The sequence below is a fragment of the Dama dama genome, chromosome 28 (assembly GCF_033118175.1).
Source record: "Dama dama isolate Ldn47 chromosome 28, ASM3311817v1, whole genome shotgun sequence".
NCBI classification, from domain to species: domain Eukaryota; kingdom Metazoa; phylum Chordata; class Mammalia; order Artiodactyla; family Cervidae; genus Dama; species Dama dama.
The window spans coordinates 13,618,933-13,637,496 of NC_083708.1; the positions used below are offsets into that span (position 1 = coordinate 13,618,933).

At 39.2% G+C, this 18,564-nt stretch overlaps 1 protein-coding gene across 2 annotated transcripts in view; it reads left to right on the forward strand.

The window, feature by feature from the left end:
* Nucleotides 1-18,564, forward strand: part of CD109 (CD109 molecule) — a 143,904-nt gene that overhangs the window by 76,868 nt on the left and 48,472 nt on the right. Inside the window, exons 14-20 of one of the 2 annotated variants that reach the window (XM_061131907.1) lie at nucleotides 1,230-1,406; nucleotides 4,115-4,267; nucleotides 8,675-8,749; nucleotides 9,256-9,316; nucleotides 13,549-13,690; nucleotides 14,743-14,941; nucleotides 16,739-16,852. In XM_061131907.1, coding sequence (XP_060987890.1) covers nucleotides 1,230-1,406; nucleotides 4,115-4,267; nucleotides 8,675-8,749; nucleotides 9,256-9,316; nucleotides 13,549-13,690; nucleotides 14,743-14,941; nucleotides 16,739-16,852 — 921 coding nt within the window. The remainder of the gene's footprint in view (nucleotides 1-1,229; nucleotides 1,407-4,114; nucleotides 4,268-8,674; nucleotides 8,750-9,255; nucleotides 9,317-13,548; nucleotides 13,691-14,742; nucleotides 14,942-16,738; nucleotides 16,853-18,564) is intronic. The other variant, XM_061131908.1, reaches the window with a different exon arrangement.

Below are 18,564 nucleotides of genomic sequence, written 5' to 3' on the forward strand. Positions count from 1 at the left end.
CTCTTCTACCTTCCCTCCCCCTTGGAAACCTCAAGACTGTTCTCTATGTCTGTGAGCCTGTTTCTGTTTCTTTTTAAAATTTTTCTAAAAATTGTGTATTTATTTTTGGCTGTGCTGGGTCATTGTTGCTGTGCTTGGGCTTTCTGTAGTTCCAGTCAGTGGGGGCTGCTGTTCCTTGCAGTTCTTGGGCTTCTCATTATGGTGGCTTCTCTTGTTGTAAGCACCAGCTCTGGGTGCCTGGGCTCGGTAGTTGCAGCTCGGGCTTAGTTAATCCTTGGCATGTGGAACCTTCCCAGACCAGGGATCAAACCTGCATCCCTTGCATTGGAAGGCAGATTCTTAACTCTGGACTACCAGGGTAGTCCTTTGTGTCATATTTTGGATTCCACATAGAAGAGATATCATACGCTTTTTGTCTTTCTCTTTTTGACTTATCTTACCTATCATACTAGGTGCATCCATGTTGCTATAAATCAGCCACATTCCTTTTTAAGCTGCCCATTTATACTGAAATCAAACTATCTTTTTTCTTTCTTTACCTATATTTGTATTTCCAACTTAAGATGAATAATGAAACCACCTTGCATTATGTTTAAAATTTATATTTTTATGAGGTAAGCCACATATGTTCATTGTGTGTGTGTGTGTGTGTGTGTGTATGTTTGTTGCTCAGTCATGTCTGACTCTTTGTGACCCCATGGACTGTACCCCAGCCAGGCTCCTCTGTCCAGGGGATTCTCCAGGTAAGAACACTGGAGTGGGTAGCCATTCCCTCCTCCAGGGGATCTTCCCCACTCAGGGACTGAACCTGGGTCTCCTGCATTGCAGGCAGATTCTTTACTGTCTGAGCCACCAGGAAGCCCTGTGTTCATTATAGAAAATTATAAAACGTAAGAAAGAAAAAAAGAAAATTGCTCCCCTAGCCTTGTCATTTTGCTAATCCGTCTCTCAGTGGTGCTCTGCGTTCCTTAAACTTGGGAATAGATTCTTGTCTGTCGAGATGCTGTTGCCTCCGTGATGGTTACTGTATCTTCTCCTTTTCTAATGACCAGTGTATACGCCCTGTGTTAGACAGGAAAGTTTATCTGTGGGTGTGTGTATTCAGAAAGGATTTGACATTGGCTTAAGTCGAGAATTTGTATGTATGCTTAAAATTATGAAAGCATAGCTGATATTGAGATTCTCATTATCTTTAGCACAAAATGAAACTCGTGTACTCTAATTTTCAGGTCGTGTCCAGGGGACAGTTGGTGGCTGTAGGCAAGCAAAATTCAACAACCTTTTCCTTAACACCAGAAAATTCTTGGGCCCCAAAAGCCTGTATCATTGTGTATTATATTGAAGATGATGGGGAAATTATAAATGATGTTCTGAAAATTCCTGTTCAGCTCATTTTTAAAAATAAGGTAAGATTTAAGGTAATGATGTTTAAAAAGAAAACTTCATATTCATAAAGTCTGCAAAATGTAGTATTTCTTTAGAAAAGTATCATTAAAACAAATTGGTTAGAAATTCATATTTTTTCTAGAACTCTGAAAGTGAGAGCAGGTTCTAAAAAATGTTGCTGTGTAAGAGGCTTTGAGGAAACAGTGTGTATAAATATCATATTTCCAAGAAATTTCTTAGTATGAGCTGTAAGAAATTAGTTTTGGTTGTGTTTGCAAAGATAATTCTTCAATTTTTATATGATAATGTTTACCACATTTACTCCAAAAGAAATTATGTATTTGGAAATAAAATATGTTTAAACACAAGAAAATTAATGAATCTTTGTGGATGTTCAGTAATGACTGTGGAATAAATGTGTGGGATGTAGAGAGGCAAGAGATGTAGTTTCAGAAATTGTCAGCACAGAAGTGCAGTTTGGAGCTATGGAGTCACTGAGATGCAGAGTAAAGGGTAAGAAGTGCAAGTTTTGCATATTATTCGTTCCCCTCTCACCTTATTTAAGATATGAGTGGAGAAGAGTAAACCTAACACAGTGGCTTAAGAGGCATGTGAAAAAAAGATTGGTAAACAGGCAAGTTAAACAGGGAAGGAAGATTTTATTTAAGACTATTGCAGTAGGGGAGAGAGACTGAACTCAACTCCACTGAAACAGAAGGCAGGAAGGTTTTTAAATACTGGGGTGAGTTAATGAAAAAGTACTGGAGGACGTTGGGGGAGGGATTGGTCAATGTGAGCAGGCCATCTGTGAGTTTATAAGTTAGGCTCCTATTCACTCACAGAGACTGGGAGATCAATCAAGGCTCTTTCTTGATGATTAACACTTCAAAGTGAAAAAGCTGGCTTAAAACTCAGCATTCAGAAAACTAAGATCATGGCAACCAGTCCCATCACTTCATGGCAAATAGACCAAGTGACAATGGAAGCAGTGACAGACTTGATTTTCTTCGGCTCCAAAATCACTGCAGATGGTGACTGCAGCCATGAGATTTAAAGATGCTTGTTCATTGGAAGAAAAGCTATGACAAACCTAGATAGCATATTAAAAAGCAGAGACATTTCTTTGCTAACAAAGGTCCACATAGCCAAAGTTATGGTTTTCCCAGTAGTCATGTATGGATGTGAGAGTATTAGTTGCTCAGTTGTGTCCGACTCTTTGCGACCCCATGGACTGTAGCCCATCAGGCTCCTCTGTCCATGGGATTCTCCAGGCAGGAATACTGGATTGGGTTCCATGTCCTCTAGGGGATCTTCCCAATCGAGGGATCAAACCCAGGTATCCCGCATTGCAGGTGGATTCTTTACTGTCTGAGCCACCTGGGAGGTTGGTATATGGTTCAATGGATGTGAGAGTTGGACCATAACAAATTCTGAGCACCAAAGAATTGATGCTTTTGAACTGTGGTGTTGGAGAAGACTCTTGAGAGTCCCTTGGACTGCAAGGAGATCAAACCAGCCAATCCTAAAGGAAATCAACCCTGAATATTCATTGGAAGGGCTGATGCTGACGCTGAAGCTCCAGTACGTTGGCCACTTGATGTAAAGAGCTAACTTATTGGAAAAGATCCTGATGCTGGAAAAGATTGAAGGCAGGAGGAGAAGTGGACGACAGAGGATGAAATGGTTGGATGACATCACTGACTCAATGGGCGTGAGTTTGAGTAAACTCAGGGAGATGGTGTAGGACAGGGAAGCCCGGCGTGCTGCAGTCCATGGGCTTGCAAAGGGTTGGACACGACTGAGTGACTGAATGAAGACACTTCAAAAGGATGGCTCCCAGATCTTTGAGAAAGACTTTTCTGCTGGTAAAACTAGCAGGAAGCTGGGAGAAGGTTTACATCTCAAAGGAGCAGAGAAAACATTTGCAATTGCAGATTTTCTAAGGAAAGGGAAATCAGGTAGTTAATGTCAGGTAGAAGCCTGTCTAACATTCAGGTAAGCTGAGGGATTCATTAAGGCCATCTTCATCAGGTGGTACAGCCATTGGGGCTTGGGATTGTTGGAATAGAGCTGGGCAAGATGAACATTCCTAGGAGGAAGAGGCCTTCTGACAAAGCCATTAGGTCCAGCCCTGGGTGAGAGGATTGATGCTCTTTAAGAAGCACCAGTAGGACTGTGCTTTGCTGAGGGTTGACGACAGCAGGTTGAGGCGGCCATCGAGGCACAGAGCAGTGGGCCTGACTGGTGTTTGGTCTGATGGCCTCCTCCTGGGGAAAGGCACCCCTGCCCAGCGCAGGCAGTTCTGTGTGTCCTCAGGGGCTCTTACTTGCAGGCGCTCACTTCTGAGTCCAGGTGGCTAGCATGCAGGCACGTTCCTGTCCTTGCCCATGGATACTGACCCTCCCTGGGTATGGCAGACACTGTCTTCTCTTCAGTACCAGCTAGCAGCTGTGGGGTGGGAGGCGGAGAAAGGGAAGAAGGGTAGAGAAGTGAAGGAAAAGTTTGATATATACCCCAGTGAGAGGTTCCATGACTTGAGGACACTGTGGAAATGAAGTTTGTTTTTAATTCTTTCCCTGGAAAAGACTTGTGGATGGTTTTGGAATGTCCCTGAGCCAACACAAGTGTAGACTCTTTGTTAGATTTTGTCACTGATCTGCTATTGATAAGACATATGAAATGCTTTAAAAAAGTGTGTTATATCAATACTGTTTTTTCACTTTCTTAGATACAGCTATTTTGGAGTAAAGCCAATGCTGAACCATCTGAGAAAGTCTCTCTCAGGATCTCTGTGACACGGCCAGACTCAATAGTTGGTATCGTAGCTGTCGACAAGAGTGTGAATCTGATGAATGTCTCAAATGATATTACAATGGAAAATGTGAGTTTAGCTATTTTTTCATTACAAAAATACGCATTGAAAGAGAAAAAAAGAGAAACTTTACTGTGTTACTTCAAGTTTTAAAGGAAATTTCATTTTTCAAGTACAAGTCAGTAATAGTAACGCTTCTGAATGAAAGGGATCTGCATTCCAGTTGTCACGTTGGAAAGAGTCTATTGTGGTCAACTGTCTTTGCTGTCTTATGTGAAAATTGTCACTTAGAGTTTCTCCTCATTTTCAAACTATATTTTAACTGAACACACTTGAAAAAGTACTAGGAATTGGACTTGCACATTTGTGAATGACACTGGGGAGAGCTTTAGGTAACTGTAAAATACTTTTTATTTTGGTGATGCATGATGGTTATAAATAATTACAGTCCTCACTGAATCAGGAATTTGCAGTGTGTTCAGGGAGTGAAATCATGTTAATCTTCAGAAAACGTACAAGGCAAGGAATATATGAACATCTAGTGTTACATAATCTAATCCCCTATTCATCAGTCATTTAATTTTTATTTATAAGTCCTTTATATATCCTTGGCAGTAGAAATGTAGACTGTATGAGCTATATCCATTGATTGATTAACTATAGTGATTAACAACACTTCAGGAAGAAAGATATATGTGTATAGGCTAATTTGGACATATTGTTGTACAATCAGTCCATTTGAGAAAAATTATGTGTTTCTCTTCAGCCTATCCAGCAAATTTTTCTCATTTTCTTTAAAAAAAAAAAATCCTTTAAAACCCATTGGTCACTTTTTATCTCTTGATTTTACTTAAATTCATTTATTTAAAAAAATCAATAGCATTTTGCACTTGATTTAACTGATGATAGTATCTTTTGTTTTACAACTTGCTAAATATCTTGATAAATACGTTATTTCATTTTTTCTTCCATATGTATGTGTACACACAGAAATACACACACCTGTGCTCTCCCTGCGTCTCTGTCTCTAAATCTCACTGTGCATTTACATTAAATTCTGTCATATATAAGATTGCTATCCCAGCTTTCTTTTGTTTCACACTTGAGTGGTATGTTTTTCCATCTTTTTATTTTCAACCTTCTGTAAATTTTTAAGTGTATCTTGTAGATAGTATATTGTATTTTGCTTTTTTTTTTTTAAATCTAATCTGACAGTATCTTAATAAACTTATTTAACCCATTTACAAATTAGTCCTTGTTCTAATTAGGACTTATTTCTGCTTTTTTATTTTATAATTTAGACTACTTCTTTTTTGTTTCTTTTCATTCTTCTTTCCATGGTTTTGGAAGTTACACATTCTATTTTTGTTCCCATGATAGATGTCCTTATGTCATGAATTGTACTCATGTTTATTTATCCTTGTTGATTTTTTTTTTTGTATCTTTATCTGACAAATCAAGCATTTCGGTGTGCCCTCATATTCTTACACATCCTTTTTGTCTCTCCCTGTCCCCATCTCCTTCCCCAACCCTAGCCAGATCATGTTGCTGTTGTATAGAATTTTAGTTCTTTGTCATGGTGAATTGCCTCTTCAGTCTATGCTGTTCCTTAACTTTTGATTCTGGAAATTATTTCTTCCTATAGTTCCTCTTCTTTCCATTTCTTATCCTTTTCAGAGATTGGCAGAGATTAGCACGTCTACTTTTTTCCTCCATATTTCTTAGCTTTTTGTTTTATGCTTTTTTTGTCTCTTTCATCTGTCTTCTCTGTATTTCTGTGGGTGAGTTCCTCAACTGACTCTATCAGTTGGTAGATATCCTACTTTTATGTCAGCTATTATATTGTTAATTATTATTTTCATTTGTTTTTTTCCTTGTTTTATATTGCTAATATTTTCTCTTATATGTATTTACTATGTTTATTTTAAATTCTTGAGCTGACTTTGCAGTATTCACCTCACATGCTGTATGTTGTCTGATTGGATGTCTTTTTTTTTTTTTTGATTGGATGTCTTTTATGGAAACTATACTTGTTGGATATCTAGTTGAACTGATTTGGCAGCTGTTCTGTCTGTTGGGGAAGGCTGAATACCAGGCTCCAATCCGTGTAATTCTTGTCAGTTTAAAGAGAGGGGAAGGGTTGAGCTTCAGGGACTAGAGAACTACTTTTGATTCTCCCTATGTGCTGCCCCCTTCCACCCAGTGGTTCATTTTTAAGCTCCTAGGGAAAAGCAGCCCAGTAAGAGGTAATCTCTTGAGGTGATGACCCATCAGCTTGGAGGGGTGGGAGGAGGAGGGGAGGAAAAGTGAATGCTTGAAGGCCAGGGTTCTGTCTAAATGTTTCTTGGTTCTTTCACACTAGAAGGGCAGAGGTGCTGAGCTGGTATTGTCCTGGCCATTAATATCCTGGTATTATCAGCAGACTGCCTGCCCACTGCCTGCTGGTTTTGGCAGTGAATTGCCAGGAATGATTGTCCTAAGGCTACCTCCTGAAGAGAAGCACAAGTAGAATTTAAAAGCCTCTTCCAGCCTGCTGCATGTATCAGCTTTCTGCCATCTGCTTCCTCCAACACCCCAACTGGAGATACCCTTCCCTCTTCTGAGGGTTTTCTTGTTCTACTCATATAAGTTTCTTGCTTGCTTTTCGTATTTCTCAAGTGTTGGCTGTAGAGGAAGGAGTCAGGAGCCTATGATAATGGACCATTTTCCTTTCTTTCATTTTTGTTAAATTTATGTATGCTGTCCAGAGACTTGTGAATGCCTTGGAATAATTTAAGTGTCCTACATCTTCCAGGACTAATCTGCAGATACCAGACTTCTCTTGCTGCAGCTTTCTCACTGAACCAGTGAGGAAAAGGGGACTTCCGTATGCAAGAGATGCTTCTTCCTAGATAGTTCCATTGATTCACACCTGCATTGCACATATAGGTCTTGTGTGGTAGAGTTTGAGTTATGGAATGAAAAACTTTCCTCTCCATCCTGTCTGGCTCTGGCTTCATTGTCTATAGTTGGGCTAACTGTATTGGCCAGCTTGTTGAGATATTATGGAATTTTCTGTTTTCTCATTCTGTTGCTTTCTTCTTGATGCCTGTTCTAGCATCATGCTTCCTTACCATGGGTGTAGCAATGCTATTGTTAGTAAAGCAGTGGTTAGGGTGTTTAATGTTAAACTTGATATGTTTTTAAACTTAAAATTGTCCATAATTCTTTTCCCTGTCTTAATTTCCCAATCTTAATGCTAATGTAATTGAGGTAAATGTATCAAAATAGTTACCAAAGGGTTATAATATCCTAACTTTTTTTTTTCTACCATAGTAAAATATATATAACATGAAATTTTCCATTTTAACCATTTTTAAAAGTATAGTTCAGTGGCATTAATTATTCATAATAATGTATAACCATCATCACTGTTTATTTCCGAAATTTTCATCATTCTAAATAGAGACTCTGTGACCATGAAGCAATAACTCTTCATTACCTCCTTCCCGTTGCAACACTGGTAACCTCTAATCAAATTCTGATCTTATGAATTTACTTATTCTAGATATTTCACATGAGTGGAATCATGCAATATTTGTCCTTTTGTATCTGCTTTACTTCACTTAGCAAAATTTTTTAAAATTTATTTTTAGTTGAAGGATAATTGTTTTATAACAATTATTATGTGTTTGTTTCTGCTGTCCAACAATGTGAATCAGCCATAAGTATACATGTATTCCCTCCCTCTTGAACTTCCCTCCCACTGCATCCCCCAGTCCACCCCTCTAGGTCATCACAGAGCACTTGTTTAAGCTTCCTGTGTTATATAGCAACTTCCCACTAGCTAGCTATTTTACACATGGTTATGTATATGTTTCAATGCTACTCTTTCAATTTATCCCACCCTCACCTTTCCCCGCTGTGTCCACAAATCTGTTTTCTGTGTCTGCATCTCTATTCCTGCTCTGCAAATGGGTTCATCAGTAGCATTTTTCTAGAGTTCATAAATATACATTAATTAATTTTTCTCTTTCTGATTTAACTTCACTCCGTATAAATAGCTCTAGCTTCATCCACCTTGTTAGAACTGACTTGGATTCTTAACTGATATTTTTTAAGGTCTTATGTTAACCATCACATTGACCCTCTTTATCTTTGTCAAAAGTATGACTCATTTTTAATGCTGAGCTCTACGTGTTGGCTTTGTCAACAAGCCCACACTTCTTAGGAACTCTTGATTACTGAACAGAATAAAAATAAGTTTAAAGAAGAAGTGTATTTTTGGCTGATAGAATTATGAACATGGCATTGACATATTCATTATTCCTCCATTTGTGTCATTTTCAAATTTGATAAGCATATGGTCTATTTGATGTAGTACATTTGATAAGCATGTGTACCTGTCTTTTATTCACAGTACATATCAGAAATGTTGACAGGGCAGAACACATTGATATGAATGCTTTCATTCTGTATATTTTATCTTTTTCTTAGGTGGTCCATGAATTGGAACTTTATAACACAGGATATTATTTAGGCATGTTCATGAATTCTTTTGCAGTCTTTCAGGTATGTTTAGTTTGCTATGTAATTTGAAAATTTATATATATATATATTTTGAAAACATATTAGTATATTTACTGCTACAAAACTAACTTCAGTTGCTGAAGTGCAGTGTGTTACATAAGTGTAATTTGAAATTGAAAGATGGTCATCCTTCTAGTCTTAAAAGCAAATGAGTAAATTCATCATTAGAGAAATAATGGAATTACCATTAAACAAGTAACTTCTTTCTTTTATATCACTTTCCTTGACTCTGAAATAGCTCTTTCTGCATGTGAGAGTGTGTGTTCGTGTGCTTGTGTGTGTGGCTGTGTGTCTTGTTGTGAGACTGTATACTCATGTATGTATTTAAACTCTCAAAAATGAGCAAGCGTTAAAAAAGCAAAGGGAGGTATTTTCACATGTTTTCACAAAAACAAAACAGCAAGAGTGAATTAGAGGTATAGGCAACTGATAATTTAGAGGGCGCTTAAACTTATATTTTAAACGAAAATTAAAATGATTCTTTCTAGGAGTGTGGCCTCTGGGTATTGACGGATGCAAACCTTGTGAAGGATTACATTGACGGTGTTTGTAAGTGAAATCTGGCAAAGTGCTTTTTAAGTAATTAACTCTCTCATCTCAGGTATTTATAGTTACTTATGTAAGTATGAATACATTCTGGTTGAATATGGATATTGTAATTTTCATTTTCTATTCTTTTATCCTATAGTGTTTGGAGTTTAATGTACTTGGAAGTACATCTGAGCCATGACATGGAGTGTTCTTCAGCTCCTGTTTAGATCTTTCTAATGATTACTTTCCATTTTCTCTCTGTAACTTTTTGACATGGTTATATTTCTGGACATATTGAAAGATCTTATGCCTCCAATTTGTATTGTAAACTGCGATGTTACTTTGGAATTAGTTAAAAGGAGGCAACATGTTTTTGAAACATTTCTGTTCTCTGGCTTTTTATTGTGCAGCTAGAAAATAGCCCAGATGCCGTGAAGTATGCGGTACACACACACACACACACACACACACACACACCACACACACACACACACACACACACACACACACGTCTCCTCAATCTGAGTTCTTCCCAGGCAGGATCACATCGCACATCCCTGTTCCCTGGATTGCAAAGTAGACTTGACCACCCAACTAATTAAAAGATGTGCTTTAAGGAAAATTCATAAGGTGTTTTACTTGAATTGTTCATTTTAACTTCTTTTAAAAAATTAACTGATTGATTAGACTGCGTCGGGTCTTAGTTGCACTATGTGGGGTCTCCGTCACATGTGGCATCCTTCGTGTGGTGCAAGGACTCTAGTTGTGGTGCGTGGACTCGGTAGTTGTGATGTGGGGGCTTAGTTGCTTCATAGCGTGTGGGATCTTAGTTCTTGGACCAGGGATCAAACTCCTGTCCCCTGCATAGCAAGGTGGATTCTTAGCCACTGGACCATCAGGGAGGTCCCCATAAAATATTTTGACTGAAGGAAATGTATAAATGAGAATGATTAATTCTAGAAGCTGTTCTCACTTCTTTCAGGTAAAATGATACGAAATCATTTCGAAAGACTATAGAACTATCATAGTTTCTATTCATGAGTCCCCTGATTTCTACCCCATGTTTCCCCACTAAACTCCAGACTCTCCATTTTGGGGTTGGTTCTTGACACCGTAGGACACCTGAGCCTCTGTCCTGATGTTTTAAGAACAATTTTATAGTCTTAAAGATTTCATGAAGTCATTATGATCTCTGTGTATTAAAGACACTTGGCACTTTTAGCTTTCTTCATGTAATCATTTATCCTAGGCAGCCTTCCAACCAATCTGATTTTCCATGCTCTCTCTGTTGGTCTCAGCTTTTACCCATCTTTGTTTATGTTTACTTATCAGATCCTGGTGCTATCATACTCATTCTATTGTTAGTAACACTTACTGTAATCTTTACCTTTTCTGAGAACCTTCTACCTTTTCACTGTAACAGAAGAAACCTGATATTTTTACTGGTATATTATGTTCCTGGAAACCTTCAAGTAATTGACATTAATTTTTCTGCCTCTCTTCTGGTTCACGGTCTAAAGGTACATGTTGTTGTTGTTTAGTCACTAAGGCATGTCTGACTCTTGGGACCGCATGGACTATAGCCTGCCAGGCTCCTCTGTGCATGGAATTTGCCAGGCAAGAAGACTGGAGTGGGTTGCCATTTCCTTCTCCAGGGTATCTTCCTGACCCAGGGATCAGACCCACATCTCCTGCGTTGGCAGGTGAATTCTTTACCATTGAGCCACCAGGGAAGCCCCCCCATTCCCAGTAGGTGTATAGAGTTCAGTATTTTCTTGGCTACTTCAAGACCGTTGTTCAGCAGTCCTCAGTTAAAAGCTCCTTATCATTTGAAGCTCAAAAATTTCAATCACGTATCCTTTAATCAACATTCAGTCACCTACTTTCCCTTTGCCTCTCTCTATATTAATGACTCTGGCAGAAGGTTCAGAGTCTGACTGCTTTGTCTTCTTGGGGGATTTGAAGGTGTGGGTGGCCCATCTACTGTCATGTGATCATCACCATGGCAACAGTAGTCATAGGTCACGTCATCACCTGCCATGGATCTACCCCTGACATTTCAAATGCCTGTCCTTCTCCTTTGTATGTGCCCTCACTCCCCTGATTCTGTTACGTGTCTTCTTTGGTTTTGGCCTCTCCTGGTCAGTTTTGGTCACTGACTCCTTCTGCCCATATTTGCCCCTGGTACCTGGACCACGGGCTTCCCAGGTGGCTCAGTGGTAAAGAAACTGCCTGCCAGTGCAGGAGATGCAGGTTTGATCCCTGGATAGGGGTGATCCCCTGGAGGAGGAAATGGCAACCCGTTCTAATATTCTGGCCTGGGAAATCCCATGGACAGAGGAGCCTGGTGGGCTACAGTCCGTGGGGTTGCCAAACAGCTAGAACATGACTAAACACAACACAACCGCGACAACCTGGACCACGTGGTCAGTCAGTTTGGTAGAATTCTTCCCTAGTCCCTGGTCCTTCCATGACATCTTCCCCATTAAATTCAACTCTGGAACACCTTGATTGTTTATCTTACCCCTCCTGATTCTGCACCCTGATGCCCCACAAATACCTTAAATTCTATATGTCACAAACCATTGCTCTTCCTTAATATGATTTGACTGATATATGAGCTCTTGAATTGATATGATCTCATATATCTGTTAATGAAATCACTATCTACCCACATGTTTGCATCAGAAACCCAAAACTCATCCTTGATTCTTTCCTCACTGCCAGATGCAGAACAGCCTAGTGATTAAGAAAGGAGTTTACCAAGAAATACTTCTGACTTTCAACCGTGGCTTTATGACCCCAAGGAAATTCATTAAGCTCCTTAAACCTCAGGTTTCTCCTTGAATTATAAGTGCTAATAATATTGCCTCTATTACAGGGTTGTTAGGAGGTTAAATCCAGAAGCATGCACAGTGCCTCGCACATGTTTGGTACTCAGAAATCTGCAATTACCTATTATCAGTAGATGATATTAATATGTGCCTGGCATGTCAGAGGCAATGGAAGTTCAAGCCTGGTCTACTAGGGCAAACCAGGGCACAGGTGGAAGAGTGTGCTGAGGGGTGTGATGGGGAGGGAAAGTGCCGTGGGCACGCACAGAGCTCATCCAACTGGGAGGCCGAGCAGAGTCATTTCAAGGCTGTCCTTCCTCTCCTCTGCTGGGCCCCAGCTTCTGGTCAGTGTGTTTCCCTGGGCAGTGCAGGATCCGTCCTTTTCTCCTGCGTCCATTCCCCCGTCTCTAAACCACTGTTCTCATTGAGACCAGAGTTACCATTATAAAACATGGAAGAGATCATGTTTCTGATTTATTTTAAAACCTTCAGTAGATCATCACTGCTTAAAGGATCAAGTCCAAATCCTTCAGCATGGGATAACTGATATTTTAAAATCTGGACCTGTGCATTCCTTATGTTCTCATTTTATGCCACTCTTTCCTAATAAGCATTGCCATATTCTGGACATGCCTTTGTACTTAGCTTCCTTTTTTCCCCCCTTCTTGTATGGGATACTCTTTATCTGAAGACATAAGGAAAATGAAATGCAATAAACAACACAAGATGGATTTTTTTTTTCCTAGCCATACCCTTTTCATTATTCAGATTCTATGTAAAATCAGCTGTTCTCTGCATGGCAGACATTTTGCCTGAGTGGACTCTCACTCGTGTATTTGTTTGCCTTCTCCGTAGACAGTGGGTGGAGCTCATTGCATTTATCTTTGTATCTTTGGTAACTTCTTCAGTATAATTTTATTTTTTAATGTTTTGTTTTGAAATAGTTTTAGGCTTATAGAAAAGTTGAAAGAATAGAGATAGGTGATCCAGCATCTGTGTGTCAGTGTGACTGTTTTGTAAGAAAAAAAAGCTAATAAGCTGGATTTTTGTAGCATCTTGTGGCAGGTATAGCCAAAGGCATTCAGCACTAGGAATCAAAGATGAGGAGAATAGCAGAACTGGAGATAACTTTTAAAAATGGGATTTAACTTATTTTTTTGCAGCTGAACTGCAAGTAGTTTTTTAGGTATTAGTTGTAGGGCCAGAGAACGTTTTTTCCCAGCTCTGCCATAAGTGACCATGTGGCTTGGAGTAAGTCACATGACTGCTGTGGGTCTCGAGTGTCAAATGAGAAGGATTGGAGAAGATAAACTGTAAAGGCCTTGTCAGCTGAGAGATGCTGTAATTCTGTGGACTAGGTTTATGAACATTATCTACCGTGACTTTCCCCTAACAGTTGTCAATGTTTATTTTTAGATGACAGCGTAGAGTTGGCTGAGAGGTTTGTGGATGAAAATGAAAGCTACTTGGTAGATCTTCATGACTTTTCTCTGGGTAGCAGTCCACGTGTACGAAAGCATTTTCCAGAGACTTGGATATGGCTAGACACCAACATGGGGTACAGATTAAAGTTCTTTGCCTGTATATATTTTGTTTGGTCTTAGTTTTAAGTAAGTTTTGCCCTCTTTCTAATGTTTCAGTATAAATATAGTGTGATAAAGAACTAAATAGACCAAGAGTTTTTAAAGAATGATATTAATTGTATTTAAATATAGTATTTAATTGGAGAAGGAAATGGCAACCCACTCCACTATTCTTGCCTGGAAAATCCTATGGACAGAGGAGCCTGGTGGGCTATAGTCTGTGGGGTCACAGAGAGTTGAACACAGCTGAGGAATTGAACACACACATGCATAGTATTTAATAAAGCAATATACAAATTGTGGCAGTAAGAGGATCATCAAGGAGAAGACAGGCCTTTTCTAAAGAAGGATGATTTTAATTTCCCTGAAGTTGCATGGTTCTCGCTGGGAGTTCCTTTGTTGCTTGGGGTGGGAAGCGCTCATGATTGTTCCTTCTGCCTTGTGGCATCCCATTAAACATCCCTGTGAGTCACAAGCAGGAGAGGTGTGGGCATTGAAAAGAACTCAGCCTAGCTAACAAACTCTGCCACCTGGCGTGATGACTCAACATGAAATGTTGAATCATGAAATCTGCATATATTGTGAGTCAGCTATTTATGGAAATTTGAAATAAGATACGAGTCAAACCTCCAAAAACAAATAATAGCATTGACAAGAATACAGAGGGAAACTTTATGCATACTGAGAGAAATAAATGGGAGTTAAATTTGGAAAAGGATATTTATTATCTATATAACATTTTTGAAAATGATGCTTGTCTTGAAGATATAAATATTGTAGAAAGATTTTTATTGGAATATGGATCAGTATGCAGTATTATGACCTTATTATGATCTGTTCCTTGAGAACTTGAGATGTATTGCTTTATGCCTAAATCTTAAAAAAATTTTAGATATGTAAATTATTTGGAAAATTAAAAATTTCCAAAACATGGAAATTCTTCCAAAACATGGTTTAGGTTATGTTGGCCTATTTTGAAGTGTGTCTGTTCTTGGTTTTGTGACTTTTATGTTTATCTTGACTTCAGTTCCAGAATTTACCAAGAATTCGAAGTTACTGTGCCTGATTCTATCACTTCTTGGGTTGCAACTGCTTTTGTGATCTCTGAGGATTTAGGTCTTGGACTAACAACTGCTCCAGCGGAGGTAGTATACGAAAGGGCTGCTTATGGATGGTACAATGCCACGAAGCAGAGAGAGCATCAGCTCCTCAGTGGATTTAAAAAAGTGATTGCTTATGATGTTGATCATAGTTTGAAGGTTTCTTGGCATTTCCTTTTTGTTTTTCATCTGTTTTACATTTTCAAGTGTGAACTGCATTAAACTGTTAACTGTTCTAGCTCTGTGTTGAGATTTGGAGAGTAGGTTTATTGTTGACTGAGTCTAATTACTTCCAAAGGCCAGAAGAGAGAGAATGTCCTCTTTAAGGATGAGCAGAACTCAGAATGTCCCGTAGTGAACATTCCTTCACAACTCTTTGGTCAAATTACATCTCATGTCGCTCCCTAAACCATCACTGACAGGAGGAAACTCTTGACTGTGATTGGTCTGAGGCCAGTAGCTTTCAGCTCTGTCATATATGAAGCTGGTTTTTAAAAACAGATATTTTGTTTTGTCCCTCAACCATCTGTGCAAATGAAATGCATAGAAAATTTAATATACCTTAATAAAAAAAATCAGTAAGATGCTCTAAGTGAAATACCAAGGAGAAATAAAAGGAAAGTAATGTATAATAAAATAATAAACTTTTTAGTATGTAAGTGGCCAGGCATAGTTGCACAAGAAAGCATAGTAACATATTTGAATATTTATGCAGTACACAGTATACCTTGTGTGTACATAGGTATCTTGTGTATAAGAGCTGCAAAATGCAATTTGATATACATGTATTGTTTTAGCAATGCAAAAACCTTGAGTGGTGCTCCCTGTGGTGATGTAAAGTTTTGAAATAGTGAAGAAATTTTGGTAAAGTTACAAAACAAAGTGCAGTTTCTTCTTGATTTACAAAATAGTTGTGTATTGACAGATGCTTTGGGTTTATATATGTGTTGTAATTAGGTTGTAAGTCCAGCTTATTATAAGCAGGGGCTTTGTCTACATGAAAGGACATTTAAGAATCATGAGGAACACAGGGCAATTCTTCATTGTCTGGGACTGTCCTGAGCATGCAGACCTTCATCTGCTAAGTGCCAGGAGCACCTCGTTGTGATAGTCTGAGACTTCCACAGATTTCCAGATAAACTTCTAAGAGAGAATTAACTGCTGCCAGTGAGAAGCTTGGCCAACACTATCAGAGTTTGGGTGACCAACATATATGTATGTGTTTATATGTTGGGCTCCCCTGGCTTAGACAGTAAAGAATCTGGCTGCACTGCAGGAGACCCCACTTTGATTCCTGGGTCGGGAAGATCCTCTGGAGAAGGGAATGGCTACCCACTCCAGTATTCTTGCCTGGAGAATTCCATGGACAGAGGAGCCTGGTGGGCTACAGTCCATAGGGTAGTAGGCAAAAGATCATTTGCTCTTCACAGGAGTCTAAAACAGATGCTGTTTCATTTGGGCAATGGCTTTAAAAGCAGAATGATGAAATCGGCATGGCGGAGTAGTAGAAGAGGAACTTGGCTATGGCCTCCGACATGCCAGGATCCAGTTCTGACTCTTGCACTGGCCAGCAGCGTGCTCTTGCACCAGTTACAGAGGCGGCTGAGCTTCTTTTCTGTAAAATATGTTTCGTTTCTGTAAAATATGACCATAACACCTGCCTACATAGGTGTGATGAAGTAGTTTGTATAAAGTCCCTAGTTCCTAGTGGGAATTTCATAAAACATAGTGATTACTGTGTTATAAATCAAAGCAATATGCCCCTGTTTATTTAGGATAGGTTGCGGTTTTCTGTTGGTAGGCAAGAGGATATTTCTATGCGAAGCTACTAATAAGTGTTGTAAGTTTTGTGAGATTTAAGTGTGTAAGTGTGAATGAAGCTCTGGACTTAAATAAAATCTGTATTCATTGTGTTCTTTCCAGCTCCAAGCCTTCCAACCATTTTTCATTTTTTTGAATCTTCCATACTCTGTCATCAGAGGTGAAGAATTTGCTTTGGAAGTAACCATATTCAATTATTTGAAAGATGCCACTGAGGTAATGTGCTAAAAGGTTTGTTCATCATTTACATGTCAGGAAAAATGAAGAAAGCATGCTGGCATTGGGTTATAATGTAGTGTTGGGCATCTAAAAATGTTATACATTTCTGGAATATTGAAAATAGCCATACTTTGCCCACCATTTCTTCAGCTTGTTAATGTTGAAGGATATTGCTGGCATGTCTGGGCGTTCTCCCCTTAATTTCTAGTGCGGGTTCTCTGCTTTAGCCCCACAACTTCATTTCTTGACATCTCTTTCTCTTTTGTGCTCCTTTCTCCCCACATTTTTCCCCTACTCTACTCCCACACGGAGGTTGTATTGCCACTTCACACTGCCATTCTGTGCCCACTGCAACTGGCAAGAATTTATTCCTTTCAAGGACTGGTTTGGGACTAAGATGTCTTCCCTGAAGAATCTCACTCATGCTGTTAGGCTAGCGGTCCCCATATTTGTACAGTATTTTCTGTTTTTTTTTTTTTTTAAATCTATTTTTAAGGGGAGGATAATTGCTTTACAACATTGTATTGGGCTCTGCCATACATCAACATGAACCAGCCGTAGATATGCATATGTCCCCTCCCTCTTGGACCCTCCCCGCCCCCCACCTTCCTACCCCTCTAGGTTGTCATAGGGTACGGTTGAGCTTCCTGTGTTAGTGTATTCTGTTTCCAAGGCTCTGATTTTTGAGTCATGGCCTGGTGTCCCCTCAGCCAATCAGTTCCCTGTAAGGCAGCGGTAGGCCCACTCTTTTTATTGTGCCCATAGCGATGCTAATGAAATGATTCCCTCCCCACCCCCACCCCCAGACTAGGGGTTGTAATTAACCTTACTACCCGAAAATGCCATCATCTCTTTAAGCACTGTGTCTAGAGGATAAGCTGGTTCTTATTTTCTAATTTTACTTTTTAATTTTCTCAACATGGTATAGTGTAAAGAGCAAAAGATCTGGAGTCAGAAGGCCCAGATTCAGTATCCAGCTTGTTCACTTAATGACAGGTAACTTAATTGCAGTTTAGTCATCTATTAGATAAATATTTTGAGAAACAGGTGAGAAAATAAGTGGGAAAAACAATTCATAAAGTCTAACATCCAGAGAAATGCTCTTCTTGATGAGCCTGGCAACTTTGAAGTACTCTACGAAAGTTTACAACCAACACGTGCTTCAGGACTAGTGTCTCACTCATATTTTTCTTGGAATAATTTTAGAGATTCTCAATGAGTGTAATGACATTTCATCCTGTTTGCCTCAGGTTTTTCTAATGGGACTAGTGTCCCAGGATGACACAGTTGAGTCAGGCTGGTGGTAGTACCAGGACATGAAATAACTCAACCTTCAGAAAATGAGAGAATTTAATGTTAGTGGGAGTTTAATGTTAGACCTGAAGAATGGCATTTCCCTGCTTGTCTTGAGGTAGGTGAAAAAAGCGTGAGAAAGAACTAGGTTTTTCCTGTTACCTTTACACCCTTTTCTTGGCTGAACCTTTCTGAACCTTTCATTTTTCTCTAGTCTTGGGCCTCACAGATTTAACCACACTTGAAAGGGCTTGGCAACCCACTCCAGTATTCTTGTCTGCAGAATCCAATGAACAGAGGAGCCTGGCAGGCTGCAGTGCATAGGATTGCAAAGAGTCGACTGAAGCGACTTAGCATGAATGCACAAAGCAACATTTTACTGAGGAGCATTTATTATATAGAACCTTTGATGACTT